This window comes from Nyctereutes procyonoides, unplaced genomic scaffold, assembly GCF_905146905.1.
Source record: "Nyctereutes procyonoides isolate TBG_1078 unplaced genomic scaffold, NYPRO_anot_genome, whole genome shotgun sequence".
Taxonomy (NCBI): domain Eukaryota; kingdom Metazoa; phylum Chordata; class Mammalia; order Carnivora; family Canidae; genus Nyctereutes; species Nyctereutes procyonoides.
The window spans coordinates 38,279,092-38,293,836 of record NW_026575131.1 but is presented as its reverse complement, the minus strand read 5'-3'; the positions used below and the strand labels follow the sequence as shown (position 1 = coordinate 38,293,836).

General features: G+C 37.8%; 1 protein-coding gene across 1 annotated transcript in view; it reads right to left on the bottom strand.

The window, feature by feature from the left end:
- Positions 1-14,745, bottom strand: part of DCAF1 (DDB1 and CUL4 associated factor 1) — a 69,528-nt gene that overhangs the window by 31,614 nt on the left and 23,169 nt on the right. Inside the window, exons 6-12 of the mRNA XM_055342949.1 lie at positions 11,027-11,164; positions 8,823-9,335; positions 8,417-8,518; positions 5,226-5,384; positions 3,320-3,499; positions 2,049-2,258; positions 1,221-1,390 (exon numbers count right to left, since the gene is read on the bottom strand). Of these exons, the coding sequence (XP_055198924.1) occupies positions 1,221-1,390; positions 2,049-2,258; positions 3,320-3,499; positions 5,226-5,384; positions 8,417-8,518; positions 8,823-9,335; positions 11,027-11,164 (1,472 nt within the window). The remainder of the gene's footprint in view (positions 1-1,220; positions 1,391-2,048; positions 2,259-3,319; positions 3,500-5,225; positions 5,385-8,416; positions 8,519-8,822; positions 9,336-11,026; positions 11,165-14,745) is intronic.

Below are 14,745 nucleotides of genomic sequence, written 5' to 3'. Positions count from 1 at the left end.
GTGTGATGTCATGAAAGAGTAAATACAGAGGCAGATATGAAGTATTAAGTAGATATTTAAATATTAAGTAGATAGAGCCATACTCTATTCAACTCTGCTGAAATTATCGGATTTTATTATGGAAATTTTTCATAAAAAATGCTAATTGATGTCATTAACTCAGATTTTTAAGTAAATTCATAAGTATTTTTACACTTTCTCAGTTTTATTTTTCAAATGTTAACTATCAATAGATTTTAACACAAAAACAAAAGCTCTTTGAGGTTCTCAATAATTTTTAATAAAAGGGTCTTGAGACCAAAAAGTTAGAAATGGCTGCTGCAAAAAGTTATCTCAAGATTTGATATCCTGACATTTCTCAAACAAGCCATATGCACCCTAAATAAGCCTGTCTTGTCTTTAATAGCAATGGCTGGGTAGGGAAAAAAAGTAAAGAGCCACTCTTTATAAACTGTTATCTTCTCTTCAGATTCTATCTTTTCCAAAATATAGTTTTCATTCTTTTACATCATCCTCAAATAGAAGCCACCCAAGCTCCTAATTCTATCAGCTGTCCTTTTCTGAGCCTCTTCTGTTTTGCACCAATGAATCTTAACTGAATCGTGAAAATCATTAACAAAAGCACAAAATACAGTTTTATGTGAGAGGAAGATAAACATTACATGTGGCTGTCAAACAGTAGAGACATATTTACAGTCTAAGTACCAAAAAATACTAGATTGCAGTCTCAAGATAGGACTTCAACCCTACCTCTGTAGCTGTGTAAATTATACAGCTTCTTTGAGAGTAGAGATGTTGATCTCTGCATATCATGCAGTATTCATCATCAGAACCATAAATACAAACAAGTATTCTTTAAATTAAAAATATTATCCTCCTGGGGCGCCTGGGTGGCTTCAGTTAGTTAAACATCTGCCTTCAGCTCAGGTCATGATCCGGGATCCTGGGATCAGGCTCCCATGTTAGTCTCCCTGCTCGGTGGGGAGTCCTGTTTCTCCCTCTCCCCACCTGCTCGCTCATGTTCTCTCTGCTCTCTCAAATAAATGAAATCTTTAAAAAACATATAGATATTATCATCCTTACTCTAATTTCTCAAATTCACACCCAAAATTTCACTTCAGTTCAACAAAGGTTTGCTAAGCATACACTATATACAAACCAACATCAACTATACCAAAAAGCAAAATCCAATTTCATTTAAAACCTTTCCCTAATCCCACCTTGCATAATAGGTCTTCCAATTGCAGGCAATTGAAATAAGCTGCAACAAGAGTTGAACACAAGAAAGTTTGAGGAAGACTTCAGCTGGTTCCCAATACAGTTGTGCTGGGCCATACTCTATCAAAAACTCCATCATTTCCACAATCTGTTCATGAGTATATGAACATGCCTATAAGGAAATATACATATTATTAAGGAATTCTATCACCTGCCTGCTACCTTCTCCATCACAGCACAATGGCCAACAGGTTTTAATAAAGCTAAGTAATAAGAGCTTTCGAATTCCACAAATGAGTCAATAGCTCACATGTGAAATAATATTTGTTTAACCTTTTATTTATAACCAGACTCACAATACATTTTGCCCAAAAAGTTAACAAAACATTCAACATGTTGATGCATGTTTTACAGCTACAGAAGCACCACATAAAATAATTGGTCTGTTTTCAGTATGTGATTTTTGTAACATGCAGATATTAATCTTCACTCTAAAACACAGCAAGTTAAAAAATGATAGAGAAGTGGAGTAACAGATGTACCATTTCAGGAAAAAAATTCCACAAAGGAGGTAGGATATCTAGTACTTTTCATAAAAGAAAGCCCTTTTATACACACCTCAGTTCATCTTTTAGTTCTAATATCCCAGAGAAGCAGCAACCTAGAACTGGAAGCAAAACAAGTCCCTGGTACACCCATTTTCACGTGTTCTGCCTCCAAAGGGCAAGTATACACCAACAACAGATATGCCATACTGATCTGAATGCCTTTCAAGACTAAGATTCTATGGAGAGCTAACAATTTTTCCTTTTAAGACAAGGTCCTCTCACCTTGTACGGGGGCTGAGGATGGACAAGAATGCCACCCTCAGTTCTCTGAAGGGACTGCTTCACTTGTTCCAATTTAATGGCCAGGTGGGCCTCAAAGTACTTGCGCAAGGCCATGCAAGTGTGTTTCCCAGTCTGGCGGCTGGCAAATATTTCATCATCACTCAGAAGTGCACCCTGGTCTTCCAAATTTAGAATCTCCAAAGTACTAATCTATTAAGAAAGAGACAAAATAGGGCAAAAGAGGAGGAAGGAAAAAACAGAGAAAAAAGTAAAAGGAAGAAAAAGATTACAGTAAAATTTTATGCTCAACAACACTGACAAACATCAAAGTTTATCCATACAACATGCTAAGAGTAGCCATATGAAAGCAAAACGGCTTTTAAAAATAAAGTTATTAAAAATAATAATAAAAAATAAAGTTATTGAAAAATTATATAGCTTGGGGTGCGTGGGTGGCTCAGTTGGTTAAATCATCCGACTCATAGTTTTGTCTCAAGTCATGATCTCGTGGGTTATGAGACTGAGCCCCATGTTGGGCTCTGTTGCTCAGCAGGGAGTCCAGTTGGGATTCTCTCCCTGTCCCTCCCACACCTTGCTTGGGCACATGCATTCTCTAAAATAAATTAATTTAAGAAAAAAGAAAAATTACGTAGCTTTTTTTTTTTTTAAGATTTTGTTTATTTACTCATAAGAGACACAGAGAGAGAGAGGCAGAGACATAGACAAAGGGAGAAGCAGGCTCCTCATAGAGAGCCCGATGCAGGACTCGATCCCCAGACCCCAGGATCATGCTCTAGCTGAAAGCAGACACTCAGCCACTGAGCCACCCAGCTGTCCCAAAATTACATAGCTCTTAAACATGTTGAAAGACATTCAGGTACATAGCCATTGCTTTTAAGAAGATCAAGATTATAGACACAAATCCCCTTATGAAATTACTATATTCAAGACATGTCTTTTAGCATAGGGTCCTCTAATCACTTAAGAGAAAGAGAAATTTGTGACTGTAGAGAGGAAAAAGACTTCATTCACAGAGAATAACAGCAAAATTCCTCCAGTCAAAAGCTTCCTCTCAGGGTACCTGGCTGGCTCAGTTGGTGGAACATGACTCTTGAATTCAAGTCCCACGTTGGGTGTAGATTACTTAAAAATTAAATCTTTAAAAAAAAAAAAAAGGAAAAAAAAAGCTTCCTCCCTTCAACACTGCTGAAAGATAGTGAAGAGAAGTTGGACCCCTACTCCTCACTTTGAGGAGCCATCGAGAACCTCACCAAATTCACCAGACGACGAAGACCATCATAGCGGTCAAAGAGCTCCAACACGGCCCGGAAGGAGAAGCAAATTGAGAAAAACATGGTAGCATGGCAGCATCCTGAGGCATGAGAACATTCCATTAACCACAGGGTATAGTTCACCACATCAGACAGAACATTGTGGGGATGCATACAAACCTGCAAACAATAAACAAAACATAATTTTTAAAAATTTCAGGCAAAGGAACCTTCAAAAGAGATGAAAAATTCACCAGTGTAGTATCTTTGCAGTGTATAAATATCTTTGCAGAATGCAATGATCACTACTAATCCAGTCATTCTGAGTTTAAAGTTTAAGTTACAAATGAAATTCTATAACAATCTATTCCAAACCTGAAAACCTAAATTTAGATACATACTTAAATCTGAGCTGTATTTACTGAGTGCCAAATTTTGCAAATATTAACATCCTTTAATGCTCACAGTGCTCTCAGTTCCATGGGTATTAGGATTGCCCCTTAAAAGGTAAAAAAGAGGGGCATCTGGGTGTCTCAATAGTTTAAGCGTCTGCCTTTGGCTCAGGTCATGACCCCAGGGTCCTGGATTGAGCCGCGTGTTGGGCTCCCTGCTCAATGGGGAGTCTGCTTCTCTTCCTTTTGCCCCTTACCCTACTTGTGCTGTCTCTCTCTCTCAAATAAATATCTTAAAGAGAGAGAGAGAGAGAGAGAGAGAGAGAGAGAAAGAAAGAAGTTCAAAGAGATAAAGGACTTCCCCAGGGTGATAAAAGTGACCAAGCCTTCTGATACTAAAGGCTACAAGTTTGTTATCCAACCACTCACTGATTCATTTCACACATTTGATGTCTCTTATAGATGGATGAATTCTACAGCATTACCCAGGTTTGTTTTTTTATCTTAGCCATAATTAATTTTGTATATACACCAACAGATTGATTAGGTTACTACTCTCAAAGAGACTACATATCTTTGCATAATGCTGATCTTGAGGGAAAAAAAATTAAAACTAAAACATTACCTTTTAATACATATGCAAAGATGAATCAAGCCATAGCCCAAGAATTTACCAACTTCACTCTACCAGCAAAGCCACACCACATAGAATATTAGAAAAATATTCCAAGCATAGAAATGATAAAAGCTTCCCCAAGTGTGTCTAAGGACCCATTATTTTTCAAATATAACTTAATAATATTTTTTTAATCACTAAATAAAAAAGTCTTAACTGGAAAAACTGAAGAACCAGATGGGGAACCTCTGGAGCCCCAAAAACAACTGGAATTATTTTATTATCTCCACCACCCAATATTTGATAACATACACAAAGTCTTATCTACTGTTTTTATAACAGGCTGACTCAAAATCCAAAATATAACTCCATGAGGGAGGTACTCCTGAAGAGAGCCCCAAAACTAATATTAATTCAACAGAAATGGCATAAACTAAATAAAGCTCCGAGACTCTAATCCATCTTGCTTGTTTTTATTCAGAAGTCAGGAAAAAACAAACTTTTGCAAACAATTTTACATCTTAGAATGCTTTCTGTAGGTCATATATTCATGCTCTTTGCTTCTTTCATTAAAATTTACTCCAAGGGGCACCTGGGTGGCTCAGTCAGATGAGCGTCCAACTCTTGGTTTCAGCTTAGGTTGTGATCTCAGGATCCTGAAATTGAGCCCCACAGCAGGTTCCATGCTCAGCAGGCAGTCTGCTGGAGGATGCTCTCTCCCTCTCCCTCTCCCCCTCCTCCACCCACCCACACTCTCTAAAATAAATGGATAAATCTTTAAAATAATAAAATAAAATTTACTCTATTCATTTTGTCTTACCCAAAAGTCATTCTGTGAATGTGTTAGAGTAACTGCCCACCCAATTCCATTTCCATACCCTAAATCAACTGGACTTACTCTTTCCATAGCATCCTGGTTGTAGGACAGGTAATACAAGCACATGGATACACCAGTTGCAGCCATAGAAGGACGAGGAATTTCCAGTAATTTCTGTACTCCACCATGTGCAACAAATTCTGTGGCAAACTTGTTATGGAGCAGGAGAGATGCAAGGTGCTAATAAGCAACAGGGACACATGTTATTGTGGAACAATCTAGAATAATCACAAAATCTCTTCACAAAACATTAAGTCAAACTGCTAAATAGAAGGAATCCCCTGAAGCAGACAACCACTCCCTAATAGAAGTAAAACCAGTACTGCTTAAGGAAAACCAAAAATCCGGGGATCTCTGGGTGGCGCAGCAGTTTAGCGCCTGCCTTTGGCCCAGGGCGCGATCCTGGAGACCCGGAATCAAATCCCACGTCGGGCTCCCTGCATGGAGCCTGCTTCTCCCTCTGCCTATGTCTCTGCCTCTCTCTGTGTGTGTGTGTGTGTGTGTGTGTGACTATCATGAATAAATAAATAAAATCTTTAAAAAAAAAAAAGGAAAACCAAAAATCCTAAATTAATTAATTAAAATAAAGTAAAAGAAAAAAAATAATAATAAAATAAAGTAAAAGATTTTAAAAAAGGAAAACCAAAAATCCAAAAAAACTCTAAGATTTTATAATATTCCCTTCTAACATCAAAGGTTTTCATAAGAGTGAAAAACAAGATATGAAAGATACTGCTATAAAAAAACGGCATAATCCCAATAATCCCATAATCATTTTATTACATAGCTTCCCTAAAGGATTTTTAACCTTCCCATTTAAATCCTTCTAACATGGGATCCCTGGGTGGCGCAGCGGTTTGGCGCCTGCCTTTGGCCCGGGGCATGATACTGGGGACCCGGGATCGAATCCCACGTTGGGCTCCCGGTGCATGGAGCCTGCTTCTTCCTCTGCCTGTGTCTCTGCCTCTCTCTCTGTGTGACTATCATAAATAAATAAATTAATTAATTAAAAAAAATTATAGATTTAAAAAAAAATAAAAAAATAAAAATAAATCCTTCTAACATAATCAGTTCTATGTTCTAGTTTTGGCTCGATCACGGATTCATCATCTTATAAAATAACAAACTTTGTCTTCTTTTATACTGATTCTCAATATATATGACCCCACATACCATCTTCAACAAATTACCAAAACTAGTAAAATTTTTGAAACTTATCAGAATGCACCTTAAATTGACCTTTAAAAGTTGGCACCTAGGTGGCTCCATAGGATAGGTTAAGTGATGACTCTTGATTTTGGCTCAGGTTGTGATCTCAGACTTTTGTGGGATCAAGCCCCTAATCTGGCTCCCTACTCAGTGGGGAGTCTGCTTCTCTCCTTCTCTCTGCCCCTCTCCCTGCTCTGTCTCTCAAATAAATAAATAAATCTTAAAAAAAAAAAAAAGTTTGTTATCTTTAAAACTTTGTTAACTGTTCAATAACCACTAGCTTCTCCACTGGACCTGATCTTCGGGGTCAATTTTAAAGGCAGGAAGTATAATGCTAAGCAGCAGGCTACTTGATGACTGAACCTAGGCGAATGTGGACAGGGCCTCAGAAGAACTAGAGCTCCCCCTCCTGTTTCTCCTACCAAGGTGTCTTCTGGGTGGTGACACAAGTTGCACAAGTGCAGACAACACAGATTGGCAAGTCCATAATTTGATACAAATCTTGCCAAGGTCAATGGCTAAAAAGACAGGCATGTATCCTCTTCGGAAGTTCTCTCAACATCCATATTCAAATTAATCCTTATATGTAATTCAAATCCCTTCCCCCTCTAGTCTTTTTGTCTGTTAAACAAATCCATCTCCCAAGAAGTAGCTAAACCACATATGTATGGTTCCCCTCCTACCCTTAGGCCACTGAATGTATAGTCTTTCACATGTCTGCCACTACCATAAAGTGGCAATTTCACTGCCAGGATAGGTAGGTGGGAAAACAGAATAAGCAGGCTCACCCTTTACACCAATACAAAGCTTATGTGCTTGCTTCAGCAGCACATATACCAATACAAAGCCTATAACCTAGATCACTAGTGTAAACAGAGATTCTATTTTCAGTCCTTATGATGTGTCTCCATATAAGGGCTGGTTCAAATTACTTTTAATCCATTTTGTTTCTACTAATTTCAATACCTGTCCCTCCTCCTATACAACTGAGTTTTCCTTTTGAATAAAAAAGTACACCTTTCTATATATATATACATATATACATATATTTGTTATATATATGTTGATAGGTGATATATCATTTCTTAGGTAGAAGAAACCACCTCTTCCTTTATATCCTATACTTTTTTCCACAACACCTGTAATATCTAAAAGAAATCATAGGCTTACATGACTGTCTCTCTTAACCAAATCATAAAGATTTGATTTATCTTAACATTGTAAACATTCACAGAAAAGCACTCTGTTCATCAGTTACCTGCTTGGTAGAAGTATATGACAGCCACAATGTTATTCATTCAACTTCTCTCTCTCCATACAGATTACTTTTATTATCATAGAAAAGTATGGATTTGGTGGACTAGACTAAAATGCCTTCCCATATTTAATACCTCTGCAACCTAGGAAATCATTTACCTCTACTGAATTCAGGTGGGCCTCTTATTTCTTTACGTCTTTTCTGATTTGTATTTTGTTCAATCTAAATAATCTAACATCACACAGTATATATAATTACAAATTCAGAAAAAGTGGTGGTGCCTGACAGGGGTAATATTTTAAAAATTAGTAAGATATAAGGTACTACACAGTTTTCCATTCCTATTCAGCAATAATAACTGAGGCCACTCCAAAATCTAGATCCAGTTTCTACATTAATATTCAACCCCCTAGAATTGACCCCTGAATTTCTGTGAAAGCACTTGGTAAGCCTCGTGTGTTCTATCTAAATAAGAAATTTTCATTCATTACAATTTTGTCACATCTGGCAATAGAAAGCCCTGAGCAATAAAATCCAGAGATGCCATAGACCAAACACATGGGTAAGATCCATGTCAATAAAATGGTCAGTATCTAATATTTTTAAGAATTTTACCATGAGTGGGGCACCAGGCTGACTCAGTCAATGGAACATGCAACTCTTGATCTCAGGGCTATGGGTTCAAGCCCCATATTGAGTTGTAGAGACTGTGTAAAAATAAAATCTAAAAGAAAAAGAATTTTACCTTGAGGGCCTCAAACGTAAGCAGGACATCATTCGTCTGTTTCAGGTCAATATAGAACATCATCAGTTCCCGTGATCCAAGTTGCATGAATATGGGAAGTAACTGAAATGAAGACAAAAATAAATCTTAACACTGGCTTTATTTTCACATATTTCCTATTCTGAGTACAAAAAATTTTTAAAAATGAGATACCTCTCCTCTATTCCTTTATGAACATACAAACACACTTTTATGAAAGAGACCTGCATCAGAAGGGACCTAAGACTTTACCAGTAGCATAAGACTTCACCAGTTTAGGGCAAAGCCTTTTTTGCATTAGAGTAAAAACATATCAAAGTATAAAATGCTACCATAAATTATCTCAGAAATAAGCACAATAGTCCCAAAGCATGAACAGTAACCTTACCTCCTGATATTCTCCTAGGGGGGTCAAATATTGGAGAATAAGACGCTGCTCAATAGCAGGAGTCATAGGATAAAGGGTATAATTGGTGCCAATCACCCAAGGTGACATTTCTGACCAGCTGCTATTAGAAAGCTCAACAAACATGCGATCTGGATCAGATGTTGAGAAACCCAACTTCTGCTTGGCTTTCCTAAAACTCTCTCTGTCACCCTGTTTTGCTGCCTTGTTTTTTCTCAATCCTCCTTCCTCAGGTTTGGCTGCTGAGTTCACTCTACTACTGGTCTTGTGGCCTGAATCAAGATGAAAAGAGATCTCCATGTCCCCAGAAGCTTCCTCTTGTTCGCCATCCACTACATCTACAGCCATGTCACCATAGTCCATATCCACAGCTTCTTCATCCAGCGGCAAAAGAGGTTCAGAGGAGAGCTTTCGTGGGCTGGGACGCTTGTTTTCTTGCCGTAAAGCCACTTCCTGAAGCTGCAGCTCCCTCAGTCTTCGAAGTACTATTGCCACCTATCAATAGATATTGGAGTAAAAACCTTTATTTCTCCTGCATCTTAAAGGATTCTTAATAAATATTCTTATTTCCATTTAAGGAAAACTAAATCTTCAAGCAGTCATCTTAGTATCTGGAAATGGTAAAGACTTCATAAATATTTTGACTTTATTTCTATAGTTTGATAAAATAAGCAATAGCTAAAAGTCTCATTCCTCATAAAACGTCCCAGAAAACCTAAACCACATTTACATATCACACATCCTTCACAATTGATCTACCTAGATCAAGCTGGGCTGGACCATCACACCTAATGAGGCAGACACCAGACATATTCATGATTTTTAAAAAGTATCTTTGAAAATAAAACATGAAGGTTTTCTCAAACTTGTACCTGTTATAAATTGTATTGTTATTTTTTTTTTAAGATTTTTATTTATTTATTCATTCAGAGAGAGCGAGAGAGAGGCAGAGACACAGGCAGAGGGAGAAGCAGGCCCCATGCAGGAAGCCCGATGTGGGACTCGATCCTGGGTCTCCAGGATCACACCCCGGGCTGCAGGCAGCGCTAAACCACTGCGCCACCAGGGCTACCCATAAATTGTATTGTTAGATACTGCCATCTACATAATTACATGATCTACTTTTCAAGTTTACCGCGTTTTCACTTTTTCTTTTAAGTACTTATTTTTTGGGACATCTGAGTGGCTCAGCAGTTGAGCGTCTGCCTTCAGCTCAGGGCATGATCCGAGGATCCGGGATTGAGTCCCACATCGGGCTCCGTGTGGGGACCCTGCTTCTCCCTCTGCCTACTCTGCCTCTCTCTCTCTCTGTGTGTGTGTGTGTCTCTCATGAATAAACAAATAAATCTAAAAAAAAAAAGTACTTATTTTTTTAAGCCAACCCTAAAATGTAGTAGTATGCTTAGTTTTTAAAAAAAACAGGGGCGCCTGAGTGGCTCAGTGGGTGAGCATCTGCCTTTGGCTCAAGTTGTGAACCCTGGGTCCTGGGATTGAGCCCTGCATCAGACTCCCTGCCTGCTTCTCCATCTGCCTATGTCTCTGCCTCTCTTTCTGTGTCTCTTATGAATAAATACATAAATCTTTAAAAAAAGTTATCTGCAAAAAATGGTGGATGAATAGAAAGAAAGGTGGGTGGATGGGTATACAATAAGTATACTAAAACAATCACAATTTAAGTGGATGTATATAGCTACTATCTGTAAATTCTATTTTGCTATATGCTTAAAATTTTTCATAATGCAAATGTTGGGAAAAGAAAGGGGATGGTACTATTCTTTACCTAGTACAAACTATCATGATCCTTGACAAAATGGAAAATGTCTATTTCAAGTTAAAAAAAAGTAAAATCAGGGACGCTTGGGTAGTTTGGTGGTTGAGCATCTGCCTTTGGCTTGGGTTTGTGATCCCAGGGTCCTGGGATCGAGTCCCACATCGGGCTTACTGCAGGGAGTCTGCTTCTCCCTCTGCCTACATCTCTGCCTCTCTGTCTCTCTCATAAATAAATAAAATCTGTTTTAAAAAAAGTAAAATCAAAACGTGAAAAATAATCTTCCAATGTCGAAATTATAGCTATACTCCAATACAAAGTAATGAATAAGATCTACCTATTTGAGTTCAGGTAGCAAGAAAAAACTTGTGAATATGCTCCAATCTGATACAGAAAGAAATTCCAACATAATCCTTACCAGCTGTGAATTCTCATCCCTATAATTGGCAGCAATATCTTGATTCTCCATAGCACCTCCTAACAATCCAGTAGAATACGTCCTCAATGGCTGATCAGCCTCTCGGGCCCATTTGAAAAGATTCTCAACGATTCCTTCCTATATAGTAAAGAAAATGAAACAGTACAATTCAGCAAAGATCATTTTCATAATTAAAGATATAAGCAAAGACTTCAGTCTTGTGAAAAAAAAAGTTAATAAAATACTTCAATGTTGCTTATAAGATTAAAAAGCACAAGTAAACTAAGTTTCCAAATGGTTTAGTTAAAATAGCTATCCATCGGGGCAGTTGGTTAAGTGTCTGCCTTCAGCTCAAGTCATGATCTCAGAGTCCTGGGATTCAGAGCCCCACATCGACTCCCTGCTCAGCAGGGAGTCTGTTTCTCTCTCTCTGTCCTTCTCCCTGGCTCTTGCTCTCTCAAATAAATAAACAAAATCTTAAAAAAAAAAAAAATAGCTGAGCATCTGTGAAATAGATTCCTATTTAGCCATTAAAATTCAAGCTAAAGGTCAATAACCACATAATATAGTCCTACATTAGATGTTTAAGACCCAAAATGCTCAATAATCAAGTACAGAGCACTAAAAATTCTATGTCCTCCTTTGAAATTCACAATGCACAATTAACAATATTAATGAGAAGTCATCCATCAAAGAAGTACTTAACTCCACATATCCCAAACTTATTATGAAATAATACATGCAAACATATATAATCCAAAGAAAATGAAAATCACCCATGATCTACCACTGAGATTAATAAAAACCTTCCCTATGTCCCTCTTTGTGCCACTCCTATGCTCTCTCCCCAAAGGGTATCTACAGTTATGGAATTTTAACAATTTTCCTATTAAACTTTTGTTAAATGTTTCATGCTTTGAATTATATAAACCCCATGGTACTGTATTTTTCTTCAACTTATTACTCAACATGTTTTTTACATTCACCTATGGTTACATGAAGCTGTCACCCACAGCATTCAACGTAAGATAGGCTTTGGACATAACTACTTATTAATTTCTCGGGGCACCTGGGTGGCTTAGCAGTTGAGCATCTGCTTTCACTCAGGTCAGGATCCTGACATCCTAGAATCGAGTCCTGCATCAGGCTCCCTGTATGGAGCCTGCTTCTCCCTCCCTGTGTTTCTCATGAATAAATAAATTCAAAAAAAAAAAATCTTTAGGGATGACTGGGTGGCTCAGCAGTTGGGCATCTGCCTTCATTCGGGTCATGATCTTGGGGTCCAGGACTGAGTCCCACATCAGGCTCCCTGCGAGGAGCCTGCCTCTTCCTAATGTCTCTACCTCTCTCTCTCAGTCTGTGTCTCTCATGAATAAATGAATAAATAAATCTTTTTAAAAAACTTATTAATTTCTCGTAACAACCCTATATGTTTGGGTAAGTACCTGCAGAAGAGAAAACTGAGTCACAATAAGGTTAAGAAATATGAGTGGCAGAAGGGTGTCTGATCCCAAGTAGCGACCTCCAGATGTTCTTCACCTCCATATTTTGCTGCTATTTTGTTAGTTTAAGCAACTACAACTATTTTTGTGCAAGCATATCCCTAGGATGAAATCTAAGATCAGAACTGCTAAATCACAGGATATGTATGCGCTCAACTTTACTGAAGGATGCCAAGTTATCTTCCAATGTGACTGCAACAATTCATATTTCCAACAACAGTGAATAGTTCTTTTTTCTACACCTTTGTCAAAACTTGGCCACTGTCACAATTTTTATTTTCCGCAGTCTGGTGGGTATAAAAACAGTATTTCAGAAGGGGAAGTGGGTGGGGGGGGGTTCGGGTTAACTGAGTGACAGGCACTGAGGAGGGCACTTGATGGGATGAGCACTGGGCATTATATGCTGGCAAATCAAACTTCAATAAAAACAAATGAAAAAAAAAACAGTATTGCAGGGACATCTGGGTGACTCAGTCCGTTAAGTGTCTGACTCTTGATTTCGGCTCAGATCAACAATCTCAGGGTCATGAGATCAAGCTTCGTGCTGGGCTCCATGCTAAGGTGTGGAGCAAGCCTGCTTAAGATTCTCTCTCTTGCCCTCTGTCCCTCCCCCTACTCGACCCTCACATGCTCTCTCTTAAAGAAAAAAAAAGGCGGGCACCCCAGGTGGCTCAGCGGTTTAACGCCACCCTCAACCCAGGGCGTGATCCTGGAGACCCAGGATCGAGTCCCGCAACGGGGTCCCTGCTTGGAGCCTGCTTCTCCCTCTGCCTGTGTCTCTGCCTGTCTCTCTCTCTGTGTCTCTCATGAGTGAATAAATAAAATCTTTAAAAAAAAAGAAAAAGAAAAAATAAAATAAAATAAATAAAAAATAAAAAAAAGAAAAAAGAAAAAGAAAAAAGGCATTGCATTTAATTTTAATTTCCTCATTTATTAATAAGGTTAGGCACAGTTCATGCCTACTGACCGTTCAGGCTTCTACTTCTATGAAATACACATCTTTTAAAGGTGTTTTATGATAAACACAAGTTCTTAATTTTTATGTAATCAGACTTAACAAGATTTTCTTTTAAATTTTGTACATTTTGTGTATCTTAAACCTTTCCTTAGAGTCATGGAGTCATTATCCCATATATTTCTATATACTTTAACCTCTTTTCAAAAAATTAACACTCTGAAAAATACATTTTGAAAATTTTTATTTTAAAACATTTGACATGAGGTGAGCCTGGGTGGCTCAGTGGTTGAGCGTCTGGATCCTTAAGCTCAGGGCATGATCCCAGGTCTGGGATCAAGTCCCATATCAGGCTCCCTGTGAGAAGCCTGCTTCTTCCTCTGCCTATGTCTCTGTCTTTCTCTCTTTATCTCTTATGAATAAACAAAATCTTTAAAAAAAAAAACATTTGACATGAAAACATATTTACTATTTTAAGTGCCTTTTATTTCCCCTCTTTCCAAACAGTGTAACTTTAAAATACTAACTCCAATGAGCTCCTTCTATCTACATTTTACTCAGAATTTTTGTTCCCTCTTTTGTTTATTTGGTCAATACTTCTAGATTTACAAAGGGTACTCTGAAGACATTTTCTACTAGTACCTGGCCTCTACTATTACCTTTGCTGCTGTGGCAAAGTTCACTCTGTTTGATTATTACCAGGAATCTTTTTTACTCTGGTTGCTTTTAAGATTGCATCTGTCTTTGGTATTTCTTTATTGAGCTTCCTGAATCTTGAGTGGTCACGTCTTCCACTAATTTGTAAAATCCTAGCCTCATCTCCCTGAATATTACCTTTCCCTTTTCTTTCTATTCTCTCCTCCTAAAAATTACTTTTAGATACACTTGGAACTTTCTAATTCTAGTCTCTATAAATCAACTTCTTGCCTATTTTTCAGCTCTCATTTCTAGGGGCTTTATTACTGGTTATCCTATCAGATCTTCCAGTTTATTAATTCTATCTTTAGCTGAGTCTAAACTTAACTCTAATTCATCTACTAAGTTCTTAAATTCAGTAACTGTTACTTTTTATATCCAGTAGTTCTCTGGTTCCTTTCCCAAATGGCCATTTGTCTCCCACAGTCTTGGACTTTTCTTGAGAGTTTTAATTCTTTTACATTCAATAATTTTGAACCATTTAAACCATTCTTAAGGGTACAATTCAGTGGGATTAAGTACATTCACCATGTTGCATAACCATCACCACTATATTTCCAGAACTT